Source organism: Bacillus rossius, chromosome 2 (genome assembly GCF_032445375.1).
Source record: "Bacillus rossius redtenbacheri isolate Brsri chromosome 2, Brsri_v3, whole genome shotgun sequence".
NCBI lineage: Eukaryota > Metazoa > Arthropoda > Insecta > Phasmatodea > Bacillidae > Bacillus > Bacillus rossius.
Window position 1 is genome coordinate 115,513,512 of NC_086331.1, and position 24,960 is coordinate 115,538,471.

Here is a 24,960-nt window from a genome sequence, read left to right on the forward strand (position 1 = left end):
AGTTTTTACCACACGAGCATTGTTAAACATTTAAATTATGTATATCTTCAACAATGTTGAAGTTTAATTGCGTAGCTTTCTTTCTGGAGCAGCTAAGACAAAAGCTTGCATTTTTCAGACAGATGTAATATTCAAAGGCCGTACAGTGCAGCGCTCTCGCGGCAAAGAGGCAAACTGCTTAGACTCGCCACGTATTTTCCCCCTACCCCTCTCTCCAAGATTGTATGAATGAAGCCGAGGTGTCGTTTGACATGCTATCGGCGGTGGATCACAGGGTCTTCTTTCTGCACGGGGGGGGGGGGGGGGGGGAGGGGGGGTAGGTAGGGCCCAGGACAGCGTTGCCAGATGTCCTTGTGGCAGGAAGGCTAGACTGCTCAAGCAAGTGGCAGTTCCGAGCAATATTGGGCACAGAGTGTTGTGTGGCTACAATAATTTTTATAAATCTTGAGGGAGGTCATAATGAGTGATGTGAAGAGGCCGCAATACGCTAATTAAGAAGTCAACGATGTATGGTATCCTGAAAACTTACACATTGAACATGAACATCAAGCAAATATTTGTATCAGTCATTACATTTGTTATCGATTTATGTTTCTCAACCAAAAAAAAAAGATACAAAAGAAAATCATTTTATTTTGCTTAAACAATTTTATGGACCCTTTTACTTGCTTACAGCCTTTTTAAGATTTATTATTGTAAGATTTTCTAAAAATACACATATAGGGGCCAATGTTCATTTAAACATATTGCGATATGTAGTAGTTTTTGCCATTCGGATATTAATTACACCTGTTTGTAATGAGCCGTCTGGAGGGGAGGAACGAATGGGGCAAACGTCCAGGCGTCCAGTTATATGAGCGGTCCAGGCAAGATATGGAGATAAATAAATGGATTTATTAGTTACTTCGGGTAATATAATAACATTCAAAATGACATGAATTAGTTATACAAGTGTAAGGCATTCAATACAAGGTGTACTAAGCAGTTTAATTATAGTGATGCACTGTGAAAGGACCTTTTCCTTTTGTAGATTTTCAACTGACTCGAGTCATTCTATGCACCATCTTTCAAAGTGAGATACAATCTTAAATATCTCAATTCAAAAAATATTTGCAGTAAATTTTATCTTTGGCAATGCATGAAATAATTTTGTTCTTTATTTAATACATTGCGTTTAAGGTTTGTTTATGAAAAACGTTTAACACGGTGATGGGAGAGGGGAGAACTGGGGACATAAAGGAAGTCAATGTAACGTATTTGTGTAAAAAGAAAATTATTAATGACTTTCATTCGAACAAATATTAAAATATGTAGTACTAAATTAATAGGACAAAGATTAAGAAAGTCCGTGGCTTATGCCATTAACGTATTACGTCACACGCCACCGAAACATCGTCGCTAATTTTTTGAGGAATATTACCAACTGGGTGAGCGGAAAAAAATATAACTCAAAAACGCTTAGGCATAGGGTTTGGTGCAAGGTGCGTTAAAACGTTTGACAAGTTGTATGTAGTAATATACTAATGACAATATAGAAAACAAGTCAAAAATTGTTTCCGTTAACGATTTGAGCTTAGGTAACATTAATGTAAAATTTTAATAATGCCTTTGTTTAAAAAAATATTAAAGAGAAATTAAAATACGTATATATATAAATAAATACCCGAATCGGCCCATCATTCAATTGAAAACATGTTTTGAATTGTACTCAATAACATTTACTGCAAACTTTTGGTTGAAACCATTTAAAAATACCACAACGAAAGGAATTCTCTAGGAACACTCGTGCAAAACACAAAAATAACTGGTTATAACTGAACTAATATTCTTTATAGTTACATATATTTACATATTTTATATTAACATAATTATATTAAACAGCCCTCATGTGGGCACACAGCTACACTATTTAGAAATTACTTCCTTACCTATTGTCAGGAAAGCAGAAATCGGATAGTAACATTTAGAAATGAAGAAAATATTTGCAATTTCACACAAAGTTGTTGACATAAACCATCATAGCAATAAACGAATAGCATGAGAAATACTATATGTTTTTACGTTTGTATTGCCATGAAAACAAGTTTTGAACGTTGGTTAAAAATGATCCAGCAAAGCAATAGCGAAACAATGAAATAACCTAGCATAAAATTTTGTATTCTCCACGGAAAAGTTATTTATTGGAAGTATGACCCAAGCAACACACAGTCTAATTATTACAAGGGAATTTCACAAAATTTAATTTGAAATTAGTACACGCTAGTTTGGATAAAACATTAATAATTTAGCAGCATGATTGTAATTTTAACACTTCAATGCATATAAACGATTCATCATAATTACTATACTACCAGAAATAATTGATGCATTGAAGTGGCACAAACGAAATTTCAAAACACTAAACTCGTAGAACGAAACTTTTTTTTATAATTTCTTAATACTGTAACAAAAACTACATTATACAAACATAACTTGTAGAACATTAAACACAAAATTCATTAGCCCTACATTTATCTTAATATGATAATACATCCACACACACTTTACAAATTTTTTATTATCTTATTACTTATTTTGTTACACTGTTAACACAATACCCCTCACTGGTTGTGGTGTCTAGTGCACTGCACTATGCACATTAGTTGTAAAAAGATAAAATATCAATTAGTGAAAAAAATAAATATTTGTCATGATATACACAACCCATGAATAGCTGACATTTACTTTTGGTAGAATCATAAATAGGAATACAAAATAATAAAATTATTTTAAAACTAATATATTAATTAAACACAAATAAATAAATACCATGTATTCCTAAATTCAGTATTTACGTTTAACAGAAATAACATTCAGGTTTTTCCTATCTATCTTGGCGAGATACGATGAGCACACCGTTACAAATGTACAAATAAATTTACGTTTCGAATGTTTGCTAGCTCATAAATTAAATCAACTGTCCGGTAGAACTTGAGATCTATATAGTCTTAATACCTGTAAGTCAGTTGTGTATTTGAATGTTCGTATGATTGTGCCATTTAACACTTCAAAGACGCTAATGAAATTATTCAAAATAATATTTAAGAGCAGCGGGTTAAAGTTTATTAACGTAATGTCAATGCATTCAAAATATCGCTCGCAAATGTTAATATGTTACGTGGCCTCGGTATAGGCACAGAATAAACAATTGGTAACAGAAGCGACAGAGTGGGTTTACACCCGAACTCGCTCAATGTTTGTTTACTTTTTGGTCGCCATCTTTTCGGGGCGCGTTTTGCCAATGCCGGGATAGCAGTTTAGTCGGATTTGAATTAAGTACTGTATTAGTTAGTGATTGCGAGTGAATTCAGGCATTGTAAATGATTTAAGTGTGTACTTGCGATGATCTATTTTTGAGTTTGTTTTATTTGTGCGTGCTATTATTTATATTCAAGGGTATACATGACGTAAGTTAATGTGGAGTTCGTGAAATGTTTTGCAATTTTTCCCCGTTTATTTTAAGGAATTGTAATGACAGTTGTAAAACATAAGAGGAAATAAATACTTACGTACTTACTATTTGCTGTGAATCAGAATATCCCAACAATATAAAGCAATGTTTCGAATTTTCTAAATCTGTGTGTATGGTAATACACGGAAATTTTAAAATTTGAGTTTCAAAAGCGCATAACTTCCTTAAGGCACAAAGTGTTGTGTATATTTCCACAAGGAACTAACTTCCTTATATTTTCACTCAAATTTATATACCCTATACTGTGTATTTAAATCTTGCATTATATAATTTTTTTCCAATATTATTATTATTATTGAGATAATGAAGTGCTGTAAAGTTCTCAAAAGTGTTCAATTCTACAAATACATTTACTCTTGTATTTTAAGTGTAGTAACAAGATTTGTGTGACAGGTTAGCCTACTCTAGATAAACTTTCCAACTGCCTGCATGGTAGATTACTAGAACAGGTCACTTGGAAGCTTCCAGCAAACCTTGTACTGAACATATCATGAAATGGTGTATTTGTGGCTAGGCACGATTACAAACAATTAATTACTGGTATATATTTCTACTGCATTATTTATAGTAATTGACAGGAAATTATGTAGGCTTCACATTTGCGTACACTGATTAACATTATGCAAGGTTTTTTTGTTTTGTATTTACGTCTAATATCTTTGTACAAATGTGTACACACAGAAGATCTGACAAGATGGACAAAATAAGCAAAACAAAATGACATACTGATATGTTGTCCTCCCATTAAGAGCTAAAATTTACAGACATGAAAGTTTCTTCAGTTAGTGTCAATAAGAAAATGGTTAAGTAAACTTAAATGTTAAAATAATTTGTGTTATGAGATTCCACTTAGTTAACAAGCCAAAAAACATAGCTAGCTATTTAGGCCAACATTAAAAATAGACATGATGTGCATTTACAAAGTTTATTATATTATAAGTATGTAAATACATGTTTGCTACGTGTTAACTACATAACGTAGGGGCCAATTAAAAGCAAAGACTTAAAGGAATTCACTCTCAACAATATTACATTAGGCCTACAGGAAAATAAATCACACGTATGTAAAGTGTGGCATTTGTAATATAAATGGCATATTAAATTATAGACAAAAATCACACTACATTTTGATTGCTGTAGTCTTAGGTGCATTGAGGCAAAAAAAAAAGCATCGAGACACGTTGCATGGCAGCAAGCACAGAGAGTTACACAAATATCATGCATTCTTTCCAGCAAACGAGATGACGGACAAGAAGACACCTACTGGCTTTCAATCATTATTTAAAAACATGTGGACAAGTTTCACCAAAAATTATACATTTTTTCTGAAATAAATTTGTTCGGTACCTACTGTACAATTCCCTGAATCACGGAACACAAGGCTAGAACTAGCTTATTTATTCCAATACAAAAGAATAATGTTGATTGGAATCATGCATGGATACTCTAAATACTATGAATTCAAACATATTTGTGAAATTAGACGAATTATTGTATTTACTACCACACTAACTATTCATTAAATCATAAACCCCTTACTTTCAATAGGAAAACATTGTTTATTTACATTCGTGTACGCCCCGAGAGCAACTGGCCAATCAGAGTGTTGGTACGCACAAACCAAGGATAAAGCCACATCTTGTCGCTTCTGTTACCAATTGTTTATTCTGTGGTATAGGCTAGTGTTAGTGACAAAGCATTAACAAAATGGCCATACCTGGACGGACGATTTATTCTTACGTTAATAACGTAAAATTTCGAATGCTGGTTCGCAACTTATTATATCATCAGCCTTATGATGATATCAGGTATCTTTTTTTAATCTAAAAATAGCAATCATTAATTATATTTTAATAGTGCAGAAATACTAAGTTTATCTTCATCACTTCCTTATTAATAAGTGCATGCATTTTCTGCGAAAAGATTTTGAGACTAGCTGAGAGTTAAAACACTAGTATTGTCTATGTTTCGTGACTGGTTCAGTTTCGTTCAAGCACATGCTTACTATTAGTACATGAATCACAGCCATCCAGCGCGGGAGAAAACGTGTTCTGAACGGCACGGTGAAATAGGGCTGTCTTCTCTTGCAGGCGGCCAACAGTCACAAGGAGGAAACCGTTGGCGTGGGCATACCTTCTTGCGGTCTAATGGGCATTAGAATTTTTTCGCGAACTTCATGGCCCTACTAATTAGTCGTGAATAAATTATTTTGACGTGACGTCTAATAAATCGATGAACGCCGGCTGCACGCACGAAAAAAAGGCCCGTAACGCACATTGTCCCGTTTCGCTGTGTCACGTTACGCTTATTGTACGCTTGCGCCGCATCTATCTCTCTTCCACTCGATAGGAACAATCATCCATTTAACTTTTTCGAGGCAGATTAAACTTGAAACACTCCCATTCGTTTCCTACTTTTACTTTTCCTATCATCGTCCTATCCTTAACAGAATAACACAGATTGGAAGAAGTTAAATAGCAAACATGTATAAAAGTTATAGTTAAAATAATCTCTTTGTTAAAGTAATAAACATATTTGATTTAATGAGTGCAAATAAAAGTAAATCTATCAATTAAATTGTAGATTTCATTTCACTCCTTTGTATCCATACAAAATAGTGATAATTCAATAAAAAGGTTTCAATTTTATTTATAAAAGTATGCAATCATTTCATCAATATTTTGTTATGACGTTGTCACGTTAAACTATCGTCCGTAAACCGACTTTACAGACAACCAATTTTTTTTTTTTGGCTATGCGATTGTTCTACGGAAATGTGTCTTTTTCGTTAGGCATTAAGAAACATTTAAATACAATGTTCCTGAGACCTTTACCCATTTGTCTAACTGTTTTTAATAATAGGTGTTGCTTTAACTCACCTGTGTTTCTCCACTCTTGATGTCTGTACCAAATTTGCCAACGATTTCTTACTTTTAACACCGTTATTCAGTTTCTTGATAAAAAAAAATTGGTTGTCTAGACCAAGCGACGAGGTAAACAAAAAATCTAGCTTCCTTTAAGTACAGGCAGAAAAAACATCTTTGTAACAACTGCTTACCATGACCACTTCGCCGCTACCCTATTGCTTGAATCTGCGTGTGAATGTGCGAGTGACTGGTTTTAATGTAGTAGCACCTATTTTTTTAAAAATACTATTTGCTGTATATTTAATCACTTTCCTTTTTATGTATGTCTATGCTTAATTTTTAATTACTTTAAATTAGTTATGGTTGAATCTTTTGTAATAGCTAATATTTGAACATTAAGATAAAATTTTAATTTGTGTTCTTAATATTTAGTCAACATATGCTTATATAATGCTTAATTTTTAATATTCCTCTATTTGATGTAATTGCAGAAAAGTAGTTAAGTGTAAGAAAAGGCGTACCACCTTAACTTCGCCACCAATAAAGACGATAAATAAATAAATTAATAAATAAATTTGCGCCACTTTGGCATTTTGACAGAACCGAAAATGCTGCAGACTGCACTCCAACTCTATCGCTCCGTCTGCAGTTTGGCAACAACCAGGGATGGGACGAGCTGAGCGTCATTTCTGTGAATCGGGTGTCAACACGAGTGTTTGGTGTCAAAGATAAAGAAAAGACCCGGGAGGGGTGGGGGATGGGGAGGAGGAAAGGTTCGACGGAGGCAGCAGAAAATGACCTGACATGGCGCTATCCTACGGACAACAGTTGAACTTTTTTCTCATTCTTGCCCTATGTTTCTGAAAACGACCAACAGATGTGTTATCATCGGAAATTTATTCTCGTAGCCGAGGGCCTAATAAGCCTTAATATGATCGTACTCAGTACAATGCCTATATACTTCATGAAGTGTATTTGCCTGCATCTTGTATACAAATTATGCAGTTTACCATGATTAAAAAGATATAAATGTTTTAAAAGAAAAATATTAAATATAAAATATTTCAATACTATTACATTTATCATTAAATATGCCATGTACAATTACTTAACTCATATAAATACATATTAGTGAGCTACATATTAAAAAAATTACAACGATTAAATATTACCTAAAAGTTACAAAATAGAACGATAATAGTCCTTTTTTATTTAAGTATTTTTCAGATTGTTCTTATACATCCTTCTGGGCAACCTGTTTAACGTTGTGCTAAATGTTTTATCAGGAGTGGGCGGGTGACTTACTTGATGATGCACTGGGCAGTGCGCAGATGATCTATACAGTACCTCGTAAAATTGTCTCTCGCAACTTTATTGAAAAGCATACCAGACACAGCCTTGCCTTGCACACAAAAGGAGGTATCTTGTGGCTGAAGTCCACAGCTGACACTTGACGACACACAGATCCAGAATGACAACCAAATTGCAAAACACCAAATTGCTGCTTATTTTTACAGCGCGCCTGATCATCACATGTCTCGTGCATCCCCAAAATTTCTTTAAATTCTCACATACAGCACTTTCGAACACTTCAAAAGCCATGCTCAGCTCTTACACGCCCAGTAAAAATCAAACAGCACATCCGTGGGCCGGGTAAAACGTGTCACATTGCACGCAAAGTTCCGTCCGCCCGGCGACACACGACTCTCGCGACTCACGGCTCGGCCGCCACACAGCACTGTATTTGTACGTGGCAGAAAGTAGTCACTGGATTGCACTCTTCAACCAAACACCAACGTATTATCAGACATATAAAGTATGTTTTATGCTGCCCATTAAAATAAATAATAAAAATACCTAAAACCAACACAATAAAAATACTTAAAATAAACTAAAATTATAAATTAGCTTCTCAATGTCTATAGAATGTTCATTTACTTTTTCACAATCACGTAGCCAACCTTAGCAAAACATACAACAAAATTTACCAGGATTATAAACCAAATGTCAAAACTAAATAAAAATATAACACAAATGAAATCAAACAGCATCAAAAACCATAATACAAGGTAACTTGAAAAATAACATGCAATAATTAAAATGCAAAAAAAGAAATCAACTGTGTACCAAAAAAGTGGCACATGCCACATAAATGTTCCATTTTAAATGTTTACACATTCTTAGGTATTTATATTATTAAATTGTGTTTCTAACCACTTGGGGACACTTACCTACTACAAAAAAATTTATATTTCCAAAACTATTTTCTTTTTTTCATCTTTAAAATTAATGTTTCAATCATCTATGGTTCAGAATGTAAACAAAACAATGGTGACACACTGAAGTAGATTTTGATGATTGGCTGTGCATAGGAATTGCTTTCTTATGAATGCACTATTTTTCTGTGCAGTACCTACTATTTATAGTGTACATTCAACTTCGGTGCATATGTACTGTATTCATGATATTGGCCAACTATGGAATTTATGAGCGTCACATAAAAGAGGCACAACTTAGGCTAAGTGGCTTTGAGCCGATTATTACAAAATGACATCCAATATCCAATATTTTGCTATTCTTTTAATAATAAACACATAATCAATGAAAAAGGTTTTTACAAGTAAAACAAGAAAGAAACAGCACAGAACCTACCTCATTTGGTTCGGATAGCTCAAACAAATCCAGGCGATTGGCATTCCATTGCGCAATCACGTTGCGCAATGTTTCTCTTTCTTGTTGTTTTCGGGCCGTGACTTCCACAGAGTTCATCTGAAACCACATGCTAATATTATTATACAAATCACAGTGCAGGCCATCAGAAGTCAGTCAAGTAAATGCTTCACAGTGCCAATCCTCCTCCTCGCTAAGACAAGGAGAAAGTAATTAAATCACTCCCAGAAACCTCAAGTTCTAATGTAGTTATAAGTTATTCTAGAAGGAAGCAGCATGGGGAGCAACATTATTCATGTTTGTATTAGAAGCAATTTTTTTTTTACTAGGTAACTTGTTGTAAGTCAGGTCATTAGAGTTTATATACACACCTTCACAGAACAGGGCCACACCCCATTGCAATGAACCATCCTAGTATTTGCCTGGAGTGATTTTGGAAAACTAAAATCAGGATGGCCGGGCCAGGATTTGAACCCAGGTTCTCTAATTGTGAGTCCGGTGTCTTACTATACATACCCACATACATACATACATACATACATATTTAGATTTATGACCAGGTACACTTCCTGCAAGACAGTGGCAGCTCCATAAAAAGGAAAATATTGTTTATTTGCTTATTTAATTTGTTTTCATTGTATTAATGCATTTTGTATAATAAGACTTGTCCCAAAATCTTTGTGCAAATTTTTATACACAGGATATAATGGAAGTAATAAACTAAACTAAAACTAATAAAACTACATAAAGTCAATTTAAAACAATACGAAATATTTTGCAGTTTGTATTAATGCAATTAATTTACTTATTTCACCAGTAAAATTTCACACATCAATCTAAATTTTAAAGTTGAATGCTAAAAAAAATAGTTTTCCCCCCTCCTTTTCTTATAATCCTAAACAATATGTTAATATGCATAACATAAAAAAACTGCCTTCAAACTGTATTTTTTTCTTTTACAGCTCAATGGATCTGATTGTTCAAACACATGGTTTACCAGATAGAGGGTGCATGATACGAAAATGTATTTTCTTGCAAAAACATAATTCTAGGTTACATACAATGATATAACTAACATTCATTTCTATATATATACTGATCATTTTAGTAATAATAAAGTATAATTTAATGTCAGCCTAAACCATATTCAAAACAAATAAAGTTTTAATAGAATGCTTTCTTCAATACATACAATACAAAGCATTACAAACATTAACAAATGCAAAATATATAGCATAGGTCTACAATGAAAAACAGTGAAGTAGCATCTCAAGACACCAGAACATCTGGTGTTTCCTTGCAATATAATAATAGAACTAATAATACAATTTCATTCTCAGGGTTGATGAGAAAAAAATTCTGGCAATTTTAATGATGAGTTCAAAAATTAAAAAATAAAATTTTGCTTAGAAAACTACCTACAATATCTATTAAAAGCCACTTTTAACATTTTTTAAAGGAAATATTATCAAATCATCATATGCATAATGCTAATCATATGCACAATTACAAACTATACTAATCAGCACATTGCACACCTATTGCCAATTCCTTTACAAATATCCCTGATCCGAGTTATTCTTTGTTTACATGTCCTATGACCTTGCTGTTGACGAGAAGTCCAATAAAATAAGTTTTCCCGTCCAAAAAAAACCCTTCATAGTACTGCTTTTGATACATTTTAAATGTGTACTGATGCATGAACCCTTACAGAATACCATAATTTGTAATTTGTGCAATTAAAAAGCTAAAAAATAAAGGCGATGTGATAACATCTTACAAGTGCTATATGCCTGAGTTATTTCAGGTTAATCAGAGAAAAACCATGCACATTTAGGGTATGTCAATAACTCAGTGAATGTTGATTTTACTGAACAAGTAAACCTTGTTTATGCTTGCTCACAAAGTTTTTTTTATTTCGGCATCATTTCTTAGTTTTTTTTGTTGCTCTTATTTAAAATCTAACTAATCAATAATAATACTGTTAATAATGTACTTCCACTGTTTATCGGGCCTTCAATTATAAATCAAAACACAGTGATTACAAATCAGTAGTGATAATAGAAGGTCTTTAACTTTACTTGCTGGAGCAAAGCGAGTGGCAAATTTGATTGCATTTGATTGAGGCCATAGAGATAATGCACAGAGCTGAACACGAGAAATCACATTGATACTATGTGTGCATCACAGCTGCAACTATCACCTCCCCTATGAATCTACTTCCCCTCCATTGCCTCAGCTCCGTAATCATCAATTTATTGGAAGGAACAAATATAAAAGGTTTTATCTTTATATATATAGCTCTATAATACTATCAGTTCTTGAATAATCAAATTTTTGCTTAAAAACCTTTCGCTATATACATTCATTACAAAATACACTTTAAAAATCAATATAGAAACTGACACAGCTATAGGCTGTTTACTAGTTCTTATATGCTTTATATATCTTAACCGCCTAACAAAGTATTAATTAGTTTTTTATAGCAGCTGTATTTCTAAAGCTACACGCGACTCTTCTTGTCGCAAGTAGTCGGCGCCCTTAAGAGAGTTTTTTGTCCAACAGTACACATTTAGGCCATGATTAAAAAAATCTCCAAACAACTGAAAGCTAAAATGTTTACATTTGTGCATAGTTACACAAAATGTCAACACGTTAAAAAGTCCCCAGTAGCAATGATCACTAAAGTTTCACTCTTATGTGGCAAGAATTGTAGGTTTGACCACAATAACCTGGCATGACTCCAATTTTTGTGCACAAAAGTGGTGCCAAGTGGTTGGGATCCAACTGTAAGCGGGAGTGGACCTGAACCTGCGGGGAAGGTGATAGTCCCCTGAGGTGTTGGAGCTGTTGCCGGCTCTAGTATCCGAGACATGATCCAACAGGTTCACGGAATGGGTGCAAGGATGCGAATATATAGCCTCTCCACACCAAGTGGCAATCCTCTGCCTCCACGTGGACACCGCTGTTGGGAGCGAATCGTGGTGACTATGTTGGGATGGGTAGCCTCAACCTCTGGTCATAGCATCGCCTTAACTGAAGAGGACAATGCCGGGCATAACCCTGCCTCAGTGCATCCTCAATTGCATGTATGGGACCAGAAATGGTGGATTGGCTGAATCTGCGGGCAACAGCAGATGCGATTGAAACCTTACTAGGGGGTTCGACTGCCGAGCCCCGGTGCATCGGCCCCAAAGGGCCCCATAGTGAATGGATCAGGCCTATGGTAATGGAAGGACCGAGTATGGCGCTGCGGTGTTCGGGTGCACCCGGGCTTAAAAAAGAGCTGTAAACTGCTCAACTAGGTGTGATACGTTCCCCTGGTTCAGTGGTCGGGGGAGGGGGGGTACCGAGGCAACCCCAAGGCCCTCCAGCATACGCACTGTGGTTATCATTTCTAGCCAGGGCTTCCTGCGATTGCCGCCGGATGAGTTCAGGCACGTCCGGGCCTTAATCGGCTGTAAATCGGCCAGGCCGAGGTACAGCAGGTCGGAGGGTAGTCCAAGGAGACGAGGACATCCAGTGGAGTAACTCTGAAGAGTGGCCGTCGGTTAGCTGCTGGCGAACGGTCTGCCGAGTCGACGCCAAGTTGGTAGTAGTACGGGAAGGATTCATCAGGTTTGAATGGTGTGCCGTTGAGGTTTCCTCTAAGACCATGGATTCTTGTTGGGTAGGCCACGTACTTGGTAGTGGTGGCTCCGATTGCTTGGAGCAGACTCCAAGGGTTCTCTAGCCTGATGTGGGGTCGACGTTGTGACGACACAGCTCTGGTTGCTAGCCTGGACAGCTAGTAGAGGTTGGATAGGCCTCCACCGGACCACGGGTTCACTGGGTGATTGAGGGGTCCCAGTGAGATATGGGAGAATGGGGTAGGCGCTCGCAATGCTGAATTCGTCTTTAGAGCTTGGGATGCAAGCACTAGTCTGGTTAGCTGAGTGAGGCAAGGGGTGACGGTGGTGTCTATACTGGTATGGGTAGCCTCAGCCTCTGGGCATAGCTTAATCTCTAACACCTCTCCTGTTACGCGTATACGGCGTATCCGTATCCACGCCCGTATCCATGCCCCAGGCCGACAGGGCCACACGGCTAAGAGGGCTGGGTTAACAAATAAAAGGGGGAGCAATCCCTTTGACATTCGTGTAATCATAGATCCCCCATCCCTTTAATCCTTTGGGCATAAAAATGTGATGTAATACCCTATCAAACAAAATCAATATGTTCTATTCTAAATCAGTTCTCATTGAATTAAAATGGAAAAATATTTGAAAATATTTTCTTAGTTTACCTCTTGTAAACATTGAGCATGTTTACAGTAATTGTTCTCATATTTTATCATCATAATTATTATTTTTAAATAATCCACATTTTGATTTGATCATGTAAGTAAGTATGTAAGTGAACTAGAGCAACCTGGTAAAACCATATCTCATTGCAGCTAGTCATTAATTTGGTTATATTTTAATCTTTGTTGGAGTCTCATCTACATATTTCTTTGGTTGAATATTCCATTTTATTATTTTCATGCACCAAGCAAAGTTTATTTAATGGTTTCATTCCTCCAAGTTGTTATGAATTCAGTCTTCAGTCAGTTAGTTCTCTTAGCAGCCTTGTTCCTAGGTTGTCACAACAAACTGAACGATAAAAGCTAATTTTAGAAGGAAATAAAGAAAAGAGGTCCGCCACTGAAGGAGCGAAGATGTCGTTCCTGTATGTGAGGGTTTCCGAATCCTCTGAGCCCTGCAAGAGTGACCAGAAGATTATTACCTACCATACCATAGATATATCTTTACTAGTATTAAAGAATTAAGGACATCTGACTTTATTTATGTCAGATTCAGGGAGTCTGTTCAAACCCGTTGATTCCTACTGCTTCGGTCGAGACCACATTACAGTGCTTCAAGATAAAGACTAAACTGACCAGTTACTAGGAGTCCAATACTGGTGAGAATGTTCCTATCTATAGGCTTTTGAGCTCACGAGGAATTAGCTGAATTCTGGTTCCTGATGCAGAAGCTTTGAGTCTTAGTCTTTAGACATTTCTTTCAGCTATCCTACTGCTATTATTGCATTGGGAACCTATCCAGAGGTCCTGGATACGACGATCTGCGAATCTACGGACTGAAATTCAGTTAGCTAACAACATTTGTGTTTGTGTCATTGGCCTTACCACTAGAAACACCTAATGTTAATTACATTGAAGGGCAATAACTAAAAAGAGGCTTTTAGTGTAGATACTGGGTTGTCTCTGAATTCACGATCAATTATTTTCATACTGTGTATATGTTTAAATTGTGCCATAACATAGCAATACCAAAACAGATGTTATTTTGTAAAACCACTTGATATTTATTTCTTGATAAAATTAGTAGCAACTGTAACAAAGATTGAACTGAGTAGAATAATTAGTTTGGTATATATTTTATGTGTTCGTTATGGTGGTATGAAGTAGATACACATTTGCAAACAAGTATAACGTTGAATCTTATTACTATTTTAATTTTATCACACAAACACCTCTTGATACCTATTATACGCTATAGTTGGTTGCCTCTCAAGCTATTCGCTAAGAGGACGTGCTGGTTAGACTGCTGGGCAAAAATCATAAGGATAAAATTCATTCCTTTACAACTTGTGAAAACTATATCTCAATCCAGGCCACTATACACATGTGATACTCTGGCTACCTGGTTCTTAGTAAATATCAAGCAATAAGTATTTTCAACTAACAAAGAAACCAGATATGCTGATTCAACGTAACATACTTTGCTAAGTACATAATTTTAAGATAGTATTGTTAGCAAAATGTTTGACATTTTAAAATAAATGTATACATGGTTTAATTGCCAGTTGTGGTTTTTGCTAGTTTTACCGTATGAACTTTCGTAATAATTCACAATTATGTATCTGAATACTTTCCTAATATCATGATGGCGCTAATTTTCAGGCAAACATTAGCATCTGGATTACTTCTTGATCACTGAAACTGATTGTTACCATCTCCGAAATGAGTACGAATTTGTGCATTTTTATTCTTTTATGTTCCCATTCCTTAAATATGATAGATGTAAAGTTATATTGTTAAAATTCATACAAATACTTGTTTTTTTAACTGCAACAATTCTCAAAAATGCAGTTTGAAAGGGCTATGAACAAAAGTTAGGGTGAGGTCTGATTGCACCAAATTGAAAATACACAAATGTTATTCATTATTACCTTCCGCAAATATGTGCTTTTCAATTATGGCTGGGTTCTTAAAAACTATGTTGTCAGGACTATGACCGAAGGTACAGGTGAGGTTGAGTCAACCTAATTAACAATTTATAACAATCAGTATTAAATTATTGAAAGTCATGGAAACATTTGTTTTTTTATTACCACTGAATTCTCAAAAATTCAGTATATGGAAAAGACTGTGAAGAAGACTGTGCAGTAAGATACAATAAAATGAGTAAACATTGATGATAAAATTAGTAAAATTATAATAGTTCAAATTCTCTGCAAGATGATATAGTCAAAGACTTGGTCTTAAACACCATATTTGTGATTTAATTTTCTTGACATTACTGTTATTTGATTTTCCTGTAAATGTATCATAGTAACACTATTGCATTTTGTTTCATCTCATATTTTCTCAATAGATATATTTACTAAATATCATCTAATTGCGATAAAACGTCACCTTCTAGCTTGAAAATGACTTATAACTAGCTTGCGACAAAATTTGTGACCCAACAATAAATGCAAGAGAGCTCTCAGAATACATACACAGGAAAATCCCTTGATAAATAATCACGACACAAACATGTAAAAATGAACTCAGCATGTGAGACTGAACTTTAAGAAGGAAATTAATAAATTCATACTAGTCCTTCCACAAATCTGTGCCACTCTGCTTCCCTGACTGTGAGCGGAGTGCACACCCACATTCCAAAAGAATTTGATGTTTTGTTTCTCTTTTGTTTTTAATAAATTTAACAAACGAGATCAAATTCTGCACAAAGACATGTGTGCCCTCCACATTCGCTATGCCTGGGCTTCAGGAAGTAGTGTGGTACAGATTTGGATTAACTGCCTATTAGAATACTTGATTCTCTAATTTAATTCTTTTCAGATTCACTTCCATCCTCAAGTTATTTCATTGTTTACGTGGTTTTCACTATAGCAAATTAGATCCCACTGCCATTTTTTTCTTTCTACTTAATTATTTTTACTTCACCATTCCTCTGGTTGTGATGTGATGCAATGTACATAAACAGAATTTTTTTACATTAAATTCTGACTTCAAGCCTTACTTCTTGTTGTGAAACTTAAATAGGAATTATAATGATTATATAAACCAACTGACAAGTAAAGGTATTCTGAATTTTAAAAAAAATCACAATATGCAACACCCAACAAAGTTATAATTGTAGATGTAGAAAAAATGTATTATGTTAGTCAGTTCAACTTCTTTTGAATGAGCCTCTAAACTAAACAATTACTTAATGATTTTTTTTTATTTTAGAATTGGCTATTGCTGACTAGCTACACATGCTACAGAACCTGTGGCAGTTTCAGAAAATGGAAGAATAGAAGAAATATTTGTTTATTTGCTAAGTTAGTTTGTTGTTTCTGTATTATTTTATATTTGTATTTAACATGATTGTTCGATACCTTTGCACAAACACTTGCACATACAAAAAATATCAATTGGAAACCACAAACCAAAGTTTTTTTTTTTTTTTTTTTTTTTTTTTTACTTGTTTAAAATATAAACCAGTAGGCTTTTAGGAAAAGGAGAAAAACATTAACTTAGGGAACACCCAAATACTTGCTTATTTTTCTCTCTCAGTAAATTTTAACAAAAGATACTAAATTCTACCAGGTTAATTCAATCTGAGTATAAGTTTACTCTTTCCAATCAGATATCGAACCCCTCTATTTTACCCACAATCTAAATCTGGATCGGGTTAAATCAATTATTTAGATTATCACTTCACATTTAACATTGCATGATAATAGGATAAGTTGAAACAAGTAGACCATGTGCACAAAAGTGCAGTAGAAAACCTAAACAAATATGGAAAAACCTAAGTAGAAGCAGTTTGTTTGACAAGATCTTTGACAAGATCATTGAAAAAACTAAGTCGTATATCAAAACAAATTAATCCACAGATAAAAATATGTAACAAATAGCTTTGATTTGTGATGGAAATGAAATTATTTGAAATTATTGTATTGAAAACCACAAATTGTAATTTTATCTGCTGAAAACTATCTTATTATTTAACTGTTTATGTACCGTACTTAAACAAATGAAACATAAATCATCTCATTTTTTAAGGTGCCTTAACAAATTTATAAGCAATTATTACTTACTCATCGAAAAACTAAATGGTTAACACAGTATGTTCTCACTAACTCCATCATGTGAAAAGAGTAAACCTAGCTAACCCAACACTATAAATTTGGTAATTTTCTAGAGTTAGCAAAATAAAGACTCAGAAAATTGAATTATTGAATAGTACTTGGCTCAAAAAGCCCCATTAAGTATTTTATATGTCACTAACCTAACCTAAATTCACACCAATTTAAGGTATTACAGATGAAACCAATCATATGATTTTATAGTATTTTCAATGTAGTTAACCTTACCTAACTAACCATTCAAATGATTTTATAGAAGGCTATTTTTAGTGTAGCCTACCTTAAATTGTTCAAAACAGTAAACTACAAGAAATATTGTAATGATGTTTAATCGAATCATTAAACTGAATGAAACTCAAAAATACAATTTTCAAAATTTTAATTTGATATTTTCAAAAGTGAACCTACTCTAGAATATTACCTAGATTTTTGAAAGCACCTTGAGAATGTTAGGTACTTAAGTTACCATACCCTAAGATTTGTCTATCCTTGGTTAAGTTTTCCACAAGGGAAAGACAAATGTTAAAAATAGCAAATAAAGAAGTAAATAGTTACAATTCAACTAAGTAATTGAAGTTTTGATAAAATATTTAGTTATTTAAGTAGAATTTTTTTTTTTTGTGAGTATTTCAGTTTTTTTTTCTTCAGTAATTGGTCATTTTGAAGGTGTTCAATGGAGATAAATGCACATCAGATGTGCAATTCTGGGTAAATATGTAGTTGGGCAGCATTTGCGAAAAAAATGTTAAAAATCCGAAAATACTTTTATTCTATGCTCTTTAACTTCCTCCTTTCATTAAAAGCGGCAGAGGTAAGAAATTCCAAATACTTTAGGAGATATCGAATTTTAAAATTTCATCATATGTAGTTGAGCGTATTTGCGAAAAAAAATATGTTAAAAATCCGAAAATACCTTTATTAGATGCTCTTCAACTTCCTCTTGTCATTAAAAGCGGTGGAGATAAGAAATTCCAAAAAATTTAGGAGATATCGAATTTTTAAATTTCATCACAATTATACCAGTGCATTCATGTGGCTTTCACCATTGTTTCTTGTTTACGAGTAGCCTATCTATTTTTTATTGGATAATGATGTCACGTGATTGTTCGTGATAGGCCAGAATTCAAATGAACCAATACGTGATTAATTAGTTCATTTATTGTTTAAAACTGTGTTTAATTACCGCCACCAACTTTGGCGAGTTTTTAACGTTTCTAATTTTAATTTTGATTGTTATTGTTGCGCAAGTAATAAGTAACAAAAAAATGTTACGTTAGTTGTTACTGTTCATCCTTTGTCCCGGTTTGTTAGGTCAGGTCAGTTACATTATAAATACCTTAAAACTAAAGAACCATTGAAATAAATTCATATTATTTTTAATGTACGCTTAGTTTTAAAGTATTTATAATGTAACTGACCTGACCTAATCGACCATTTTCATTAATTAGACATTCACAAACACATGGCAATAAAAAAAATTGCATCGGTCGAATGATTACACAGGTCTTGTATAGCAAAATAAGAACTGCGATATCTCCTAAAGTATTTGGAATTTCTTATCTCCGCCGCTTTTAATGAAAAGAGGAAGTTGAAGAGCATCTAATAAAGGTATTTTCGGATTTTTAACATTTTTTTTCACAAATACCGCTCAACTACATATGATGAAATTTAAAAATTTGATATCTCCTAAAGTATTTGGAATTTCTAACCTCCGCCGCTTTTAATGAAAAGAGGAAGTTGAAGAGCATCTAATAAAGGTATTTTCGGATTTTTACACATTTTTTTTTCGCAAATACCGCTGTAGCAGCAAACCACGGTCTGATTACCATTTTTGTTTTGCTGGGTGGATCTTAAGGTTTCACAATGTTATTAGTAATGAACAGAAACAAGGTGTGATTCCGTCTGAATATAATCACGTCAAATTTATTAAAGGAAAATTTATAACAAATAGAAGAAAATATTAACATACAATATTAATTACATTCTTAAACAGCTCTCAGGTATATTCAGAAAGAAAATTATGGGCCGGCCGTACATGAAATTATCAAAAGTTTCATTTACTAAAAATACATCAACCAATAAAAAAAATACAAATATATTTAAACTATCCCAGTTGAGGTATGTACTTAAAGACCAGAAATTATGTTTGTATGATTAACTTTGTTTGACGGCGTAATTTAGGAAAGTTCAAAAAAAAGTTGAACAATACAGTGGCGCCGGAGGTCGGAGCTTCGTTTCCCGTACCTCACGCGGGAACATGATGCCAGGGCGCTTGTGTCCTGTTGAGGAAGGGAGATGAAAATGCCAATTCGGCGTCCGGCTCTCGGACCCTGTCTGGAACAGTCCGAATCAAAACTGATCAGAACTTGTACACAGACAGTATACGGGGCAGAAAATGCCCCGAAAAGTAAAGGGGAGGTTGAGGAAAGTCGCGGATCGTTACTCACCAGACAGGGGAGTTGGCTTCTGTTTACCGATGCGTCGCCCGCCAGGAACTGGATCCCGCGATTACGCGGCTAGGCGCAGTTGTTTTCATCATTTCAAAAGGAAAAAATTTAAAAGAAAAATAACTATTACACTTTGTACTACGCAGACGGACTAAACTACTTGAAAAATATTATAGGGATAGCATCCCTTATTTAGGCGACTACATAGTCGGTTGTGGCCGGATGGAAGTCTTGCAGTGTCTCGTCGACTCGCTGATAATCGCAAAATGGTCCGTCTGCAGTCGCGACGCGAAGTGTCCCGCGAAGAACCGCGTCTCGTAATTAAAAGTAACTGTTCTATCAAAAGTGGAGGGAGGGGAGGGGGGGGGGGGAACGGGAGTCCGGACCGAAAGGTTCCGAAGTTCCCCGAGTGGGCGTCATAAAAAAACTCTGACTGATGTCTCGAAGTTGGTAGCACTGGCCGACTTTAGCACTACCTGTTGAGAGGTGTCTGAAATAAAAAAAGAATCGACTCGCCCAAGGCGTCTGCTCAAACCAAAGGTTAAAGGGACAGTCAGGTGCTACACTCTGGCGGCCAAGATAATAAGTTACTGTTTCTGCCGCGAGATGTCGTGGGTTGGTCCATCTTGGCACACACATTTTTTTATGCAAGGCGTCCTTGGAGACGGTCGCTGTCTGCTGGGGTTTCTGACCGGTCATTGGTCTTAGGCTAATTCTTAGAACCGAGAGGAGGGAAGGGGGGTGGACAAAAAGTGCAACGACGCTGAGAACGAGCGTCCATGACGTGCTTTTCGAGGAGAGAACCTAATACGTAATCGTGACGGTAAAGGCTATGGTCAGCTCGTCTCTGAGAAATGGTAACAGCTCGTCCAGAGCTGCTGTATGCAGTTTTAGTCATGAAGTGAAGTAACGTTACAGGCCTGGGACGTGCCTGTAAGCGAGGGAAATTTCAAACTGGCAGCCAACAAAGTCTTAGATCTGCCAAATATCCTATATGTCTCTGGGAAAGGTGCTTCAGACTACTGGCACAAAGTTTAACTTAGGGGAGTACACCAGCCTAAAAAAGAGTAAATCACCCAAAGATACCAAATTATAAAGAAAAATAAAATTTCCAAAAATAATTTAAATTATATAAAATTAGAGAAAAAAAAAAGTGTCGAAATTCCTAATTTCCGGCACACCGCTCAACTACATATTTACCCAATTCTGGTTTAATTGTTTGTGAATGTGTATGCTTTTAATATATAATGAAATACACTACACTTAGACGACTTACCTCTTAAGTAATGCCAGATAATTATTGCCAGCAAACTATGAAGCAATTCTGTGTGCACTGTATAGTCACAAGTCGCAACTCATAAGAGTGAGTCTACTCTGACCAGTTTAGCCAAACCAGAAAGGATGACTACCACTCCACTCACAATCTCAAGTTTCCTTATCTCTGCTTCTCACTCTTGGATCTTGCATAAACTATCTTCTTCCGAAAGGCCAGAAAAGTAGCTGCAGGGAGATAGTGGATTTTTTTATATACAAGTCAGTAGTGAAATTCGATACTAGAAACTGATGTTTCCCAAGTGACTCATAACGGTAATTTATTGTGTGTATGTGTTCCTAATTACCAGTAAAAAATATACTAAAAACGACAGCAATGCAATTTTTCTGTGGGCGACTCCGTCCCCTTATGATTAAAACTGTACCATTCTCATATTTGCTTTCATGCCACATTCATTTGCCTTGTTCATAAATAAACTTTCAGAAAGTATCAAACAGGCCAGTTCTCTTATTCTTGCCATATTTTGTTACTTTATTTAGCCACCATGTGTTTAGTATAATTTTACAACAACTTAATTTAATTTTTCTAGTTTTTCCATAAAAATTAAAAAAAAAAAAATTTGCTAGTATTTTTTGCAACTATTTCTGCAAATTTAAGAATGCTAAATGGAAAGTAAAATAGCTTATCATCTAGCTACTGCAAGTTAAACTGTGATAAAACAGTAATCAATATAAAAGCCATAATACATTCATACCATTTACACAAAAGTTTTCAGTGAATAACCCTTTAAGTAATCATGTAGTATAGATGCATAAGAGATGCTTCTTCAGCCTGTGTTTAAAAGTAGATGAGTTACCTGCTTAACCTTGTTGCTGGTCCAAAATGTTCCAGAGCCTGCAATGTGTGGCTAAGAAACATCCTGATAAACATTTTGATGAATGCATAGGAATTTCTTGAATATAGTTGCATAAAATACAGACAAATTACTACGTCAGGTCTTTAGGGAATTTTTTCTTTTGTATAAAATGTGATCAACACTAACCCAGATTTAAAATTAAAATACCTAATTCGTTAGAAATATTTATTTTTTGCTTGAATGAACACAAAAATTATAACGTTCATCATGTCCAGCTTACTACTTAACCTAGTTTTACAAGAAAAGAAATAGTGTGAATATTACACTTTATAACAAAACAACTACCTAAACAATATTTAAAGATGCCAAAAAATAAACACTTTTTAATACCTATAATTTAGATTGTATTACAAATCACATATAGGAGGTTCCAAAAATTACATTCAACACCATTTAACCAACAAATGCTTAGCCTATTGCAAGCATACAGAAATGCACTTATGTAAACACACTAAATATAAACCAAAATTTTAAGCAGTTGGTTTTAAGCTATGTAAACATAATAACCTAAAAACTGTGTCAAAACATTACCGTCACGTATTGGACATTCTTTGTCCAGTTACGCCCATCAACGCAACCTAAAACAAAAACATGCTGTATATTTTTGCTGCTACTCGAATAATTGATATTAAACTAACCTGTTAATGTGCTTCTGAATCCAATACTGCTTCTGTACATCTAACGAAAATAATCTGAAAGAAAGTAAACTTTTCTGGAGAAATATTTATTTCTTAAAGGACTGCTGAAATATCACTGCCACGAGTATAAACAAAATCAAAACAAGCACTTGCTGTTTTAATGACACTGCTAATAAAAAAAATTGAAATAACAATTTATTGACAGAAGAACTAAAAAAAATAACATATAAACAAATATCGCTAAGCCTACATAGCGACTATTCTCAAAACTGAGCTATATCCAACAAACAAATAACGCAATTACCAAAAGACACACCTTACAAGTCTTGTATAAACGCTCCCACTACATAAAATAGTCATATAAATTAATGTATTAGAAATATACATAATTCAATGAAAAATAATTTTTGAAACTGTTTTTTTTTTTTATTAAATCAAATATTTTCAGTTCAGTCTATCGGATTCGAGAACTCATTTATTAGTGTAAATATTGGATTTAAATATTGTTTAAATAATTTAGATTAGATGTTCGTTCACAAATAGGCTTTCACTCGGTGGCAAGAAATAAATTCTCCCTTTTCACTCACTTCCACACACTTTCAGTTTTCTCCACAGATCCCTTGCATCTCTCTCCCATAACATTCCTTCATCCAGCCCATTCCACTCCTTACCTGTCCTCCCAAGAAAAGCTTTCCTACGCCTTTCCATTGGCCACCATTCTTTTTGGAGTGTCCATGCGCGATCTCTCCGCCCCTTATAATCTACTATATGTAGTAGGTACCATACTGTGCCCGGCAGTTATCTTGGCGTCTCTCAGCGCGGGGGTGCGGGGACAGCGGGACCGGAGAAAGAAGAGGGGGTAAACAGGCGACACGTAGCCGAGAGCCGTGTAGTGGCTGTTAGGAAAATATCGCCCTTCAGTGTATACCCGAAAATGGAAGCCGAAGGTGGCAGCTCGCAGAGGCGCAGTAAAGTGATACATAGCGGAGAGCGGGAAATAATAAAAACCGTGATGCAGTTTTGTGATGAAGAAGCAAAAAATAAATGTCTGCTCGAGCCTTTACAGAGACAGACGGCAAGAGCAGCGAAGTACACGGGTGTGAGTGAACGGTCCATAGTCGGAATTCGTAAAGTCAGCAAAGAACAACCACATGACCCACAGACTACGCCAGGAAAAAACAGATATTTTAAGTATTTAATAAACAATGGAAATATATCTTTACTACGTTACTGTTACGTAGTGTATAGTGGAGTAAATTATTTGGGTAGTTAGGGTGTGTGTGAGTTGGGCGGCTATTAACAAGTAAGGTCTTGATAGCCTATTGTGGATAAATGATGAGTATGAAGCGTTGACGAAATGACAGAACGGTGAAAACGGGAGTACATAGAGCAAGTAATAAGAATAGTAATAATAGTAATTAATTTTAACTTAATTTGGTTTATCGTCACCTAATACAATCAATTATCATGGAAAGAGAACTTCATACTTACATTAAACCTATCATATAATATATATGATGTTTTGAAGGTTATAATATGCATTCTAAAGTGGAAGTACAATGCAAATTGTATTTACATTTATAATAAATAATCGATTATAGGTGCATTAAAATATAAAGCCACACATACACAAGCATTTTTTAAATGCCATTAACGTTGGTAGTCAGGTGTTTCCTAAACGACTGACATTTAGTTAAAGCAGCAAATATAACATAACAAGCTCCATGTTTACTTAAATGTACATCCAGCACTAAATGGAACGTTTTAGGTACGGAAACCGGAGAACGATAAGGGCTAGACTGGCTCCTGGGTCATCAACTGTGAGATAGCTTTCGCGCGGAGATCTATAATTGCGTAATGTTTTGGTCGTTTGCTTTTTCTTGTAAGACTTTTGTTTTAATTAACTTTGAGAACACAATGAATTGAGAAGCATAGTTTTAAATTTATTTTACATACTAAGTGACCTAGTATTCCAAAATAAATCGTGTCTGGTTTTCGCTAGTTACTGAGTTAACATTTCAATTAATTTTGGTTAGCATAATAATTAGCAGGCACCGTAAGTATATTTAATGGAACAAAGTAAAACGTTACAGGTTTAGATAATAGTTTGTTACTTTTCCTGACAGATGATTACAAATATTCGAGCACAACCACTGCAATTTACACAATGTTACTCTTATGTAATACAAGTACAATTCATAGGATTTCTCACTTTTGGTTTGGTAACCCAGC

General features: G+C 34.8%; 1 protein-coding gene across 5 annotated transcripts in view; it reads right to left on the bottom strand.

The window, feature by feature from the left end:
* LOC134529650 (afadin) overlaps positions 1-23,054 on the bottom strand; it is a 178,899-nt gene extending 155,845 nt beyond the window's left edge. For 3 of the 5 annotated variants that reach the window (XM_063363971.1, XM_063363970.1, XM_063363969.1), the window contains exons 1-2: positions 22,729-23,032; positions 9,031-9,147 (exon numbers count right to left, since the gene is read on the bottom strand). In XM_063363971.1, the coding sequence (XP_063220041.1) occupies positions 9,031-9,147 (117 nt within the window). In that variant the 5' untranslated portion in view covers positions 22,729-23,032. The other 2 variants (XM_063363968.1, XM_063363967.1) reach the window with 2 other exon arrangements.
* Positions 23,055-24,960: the final 1,906 nt, after the last annotated feature.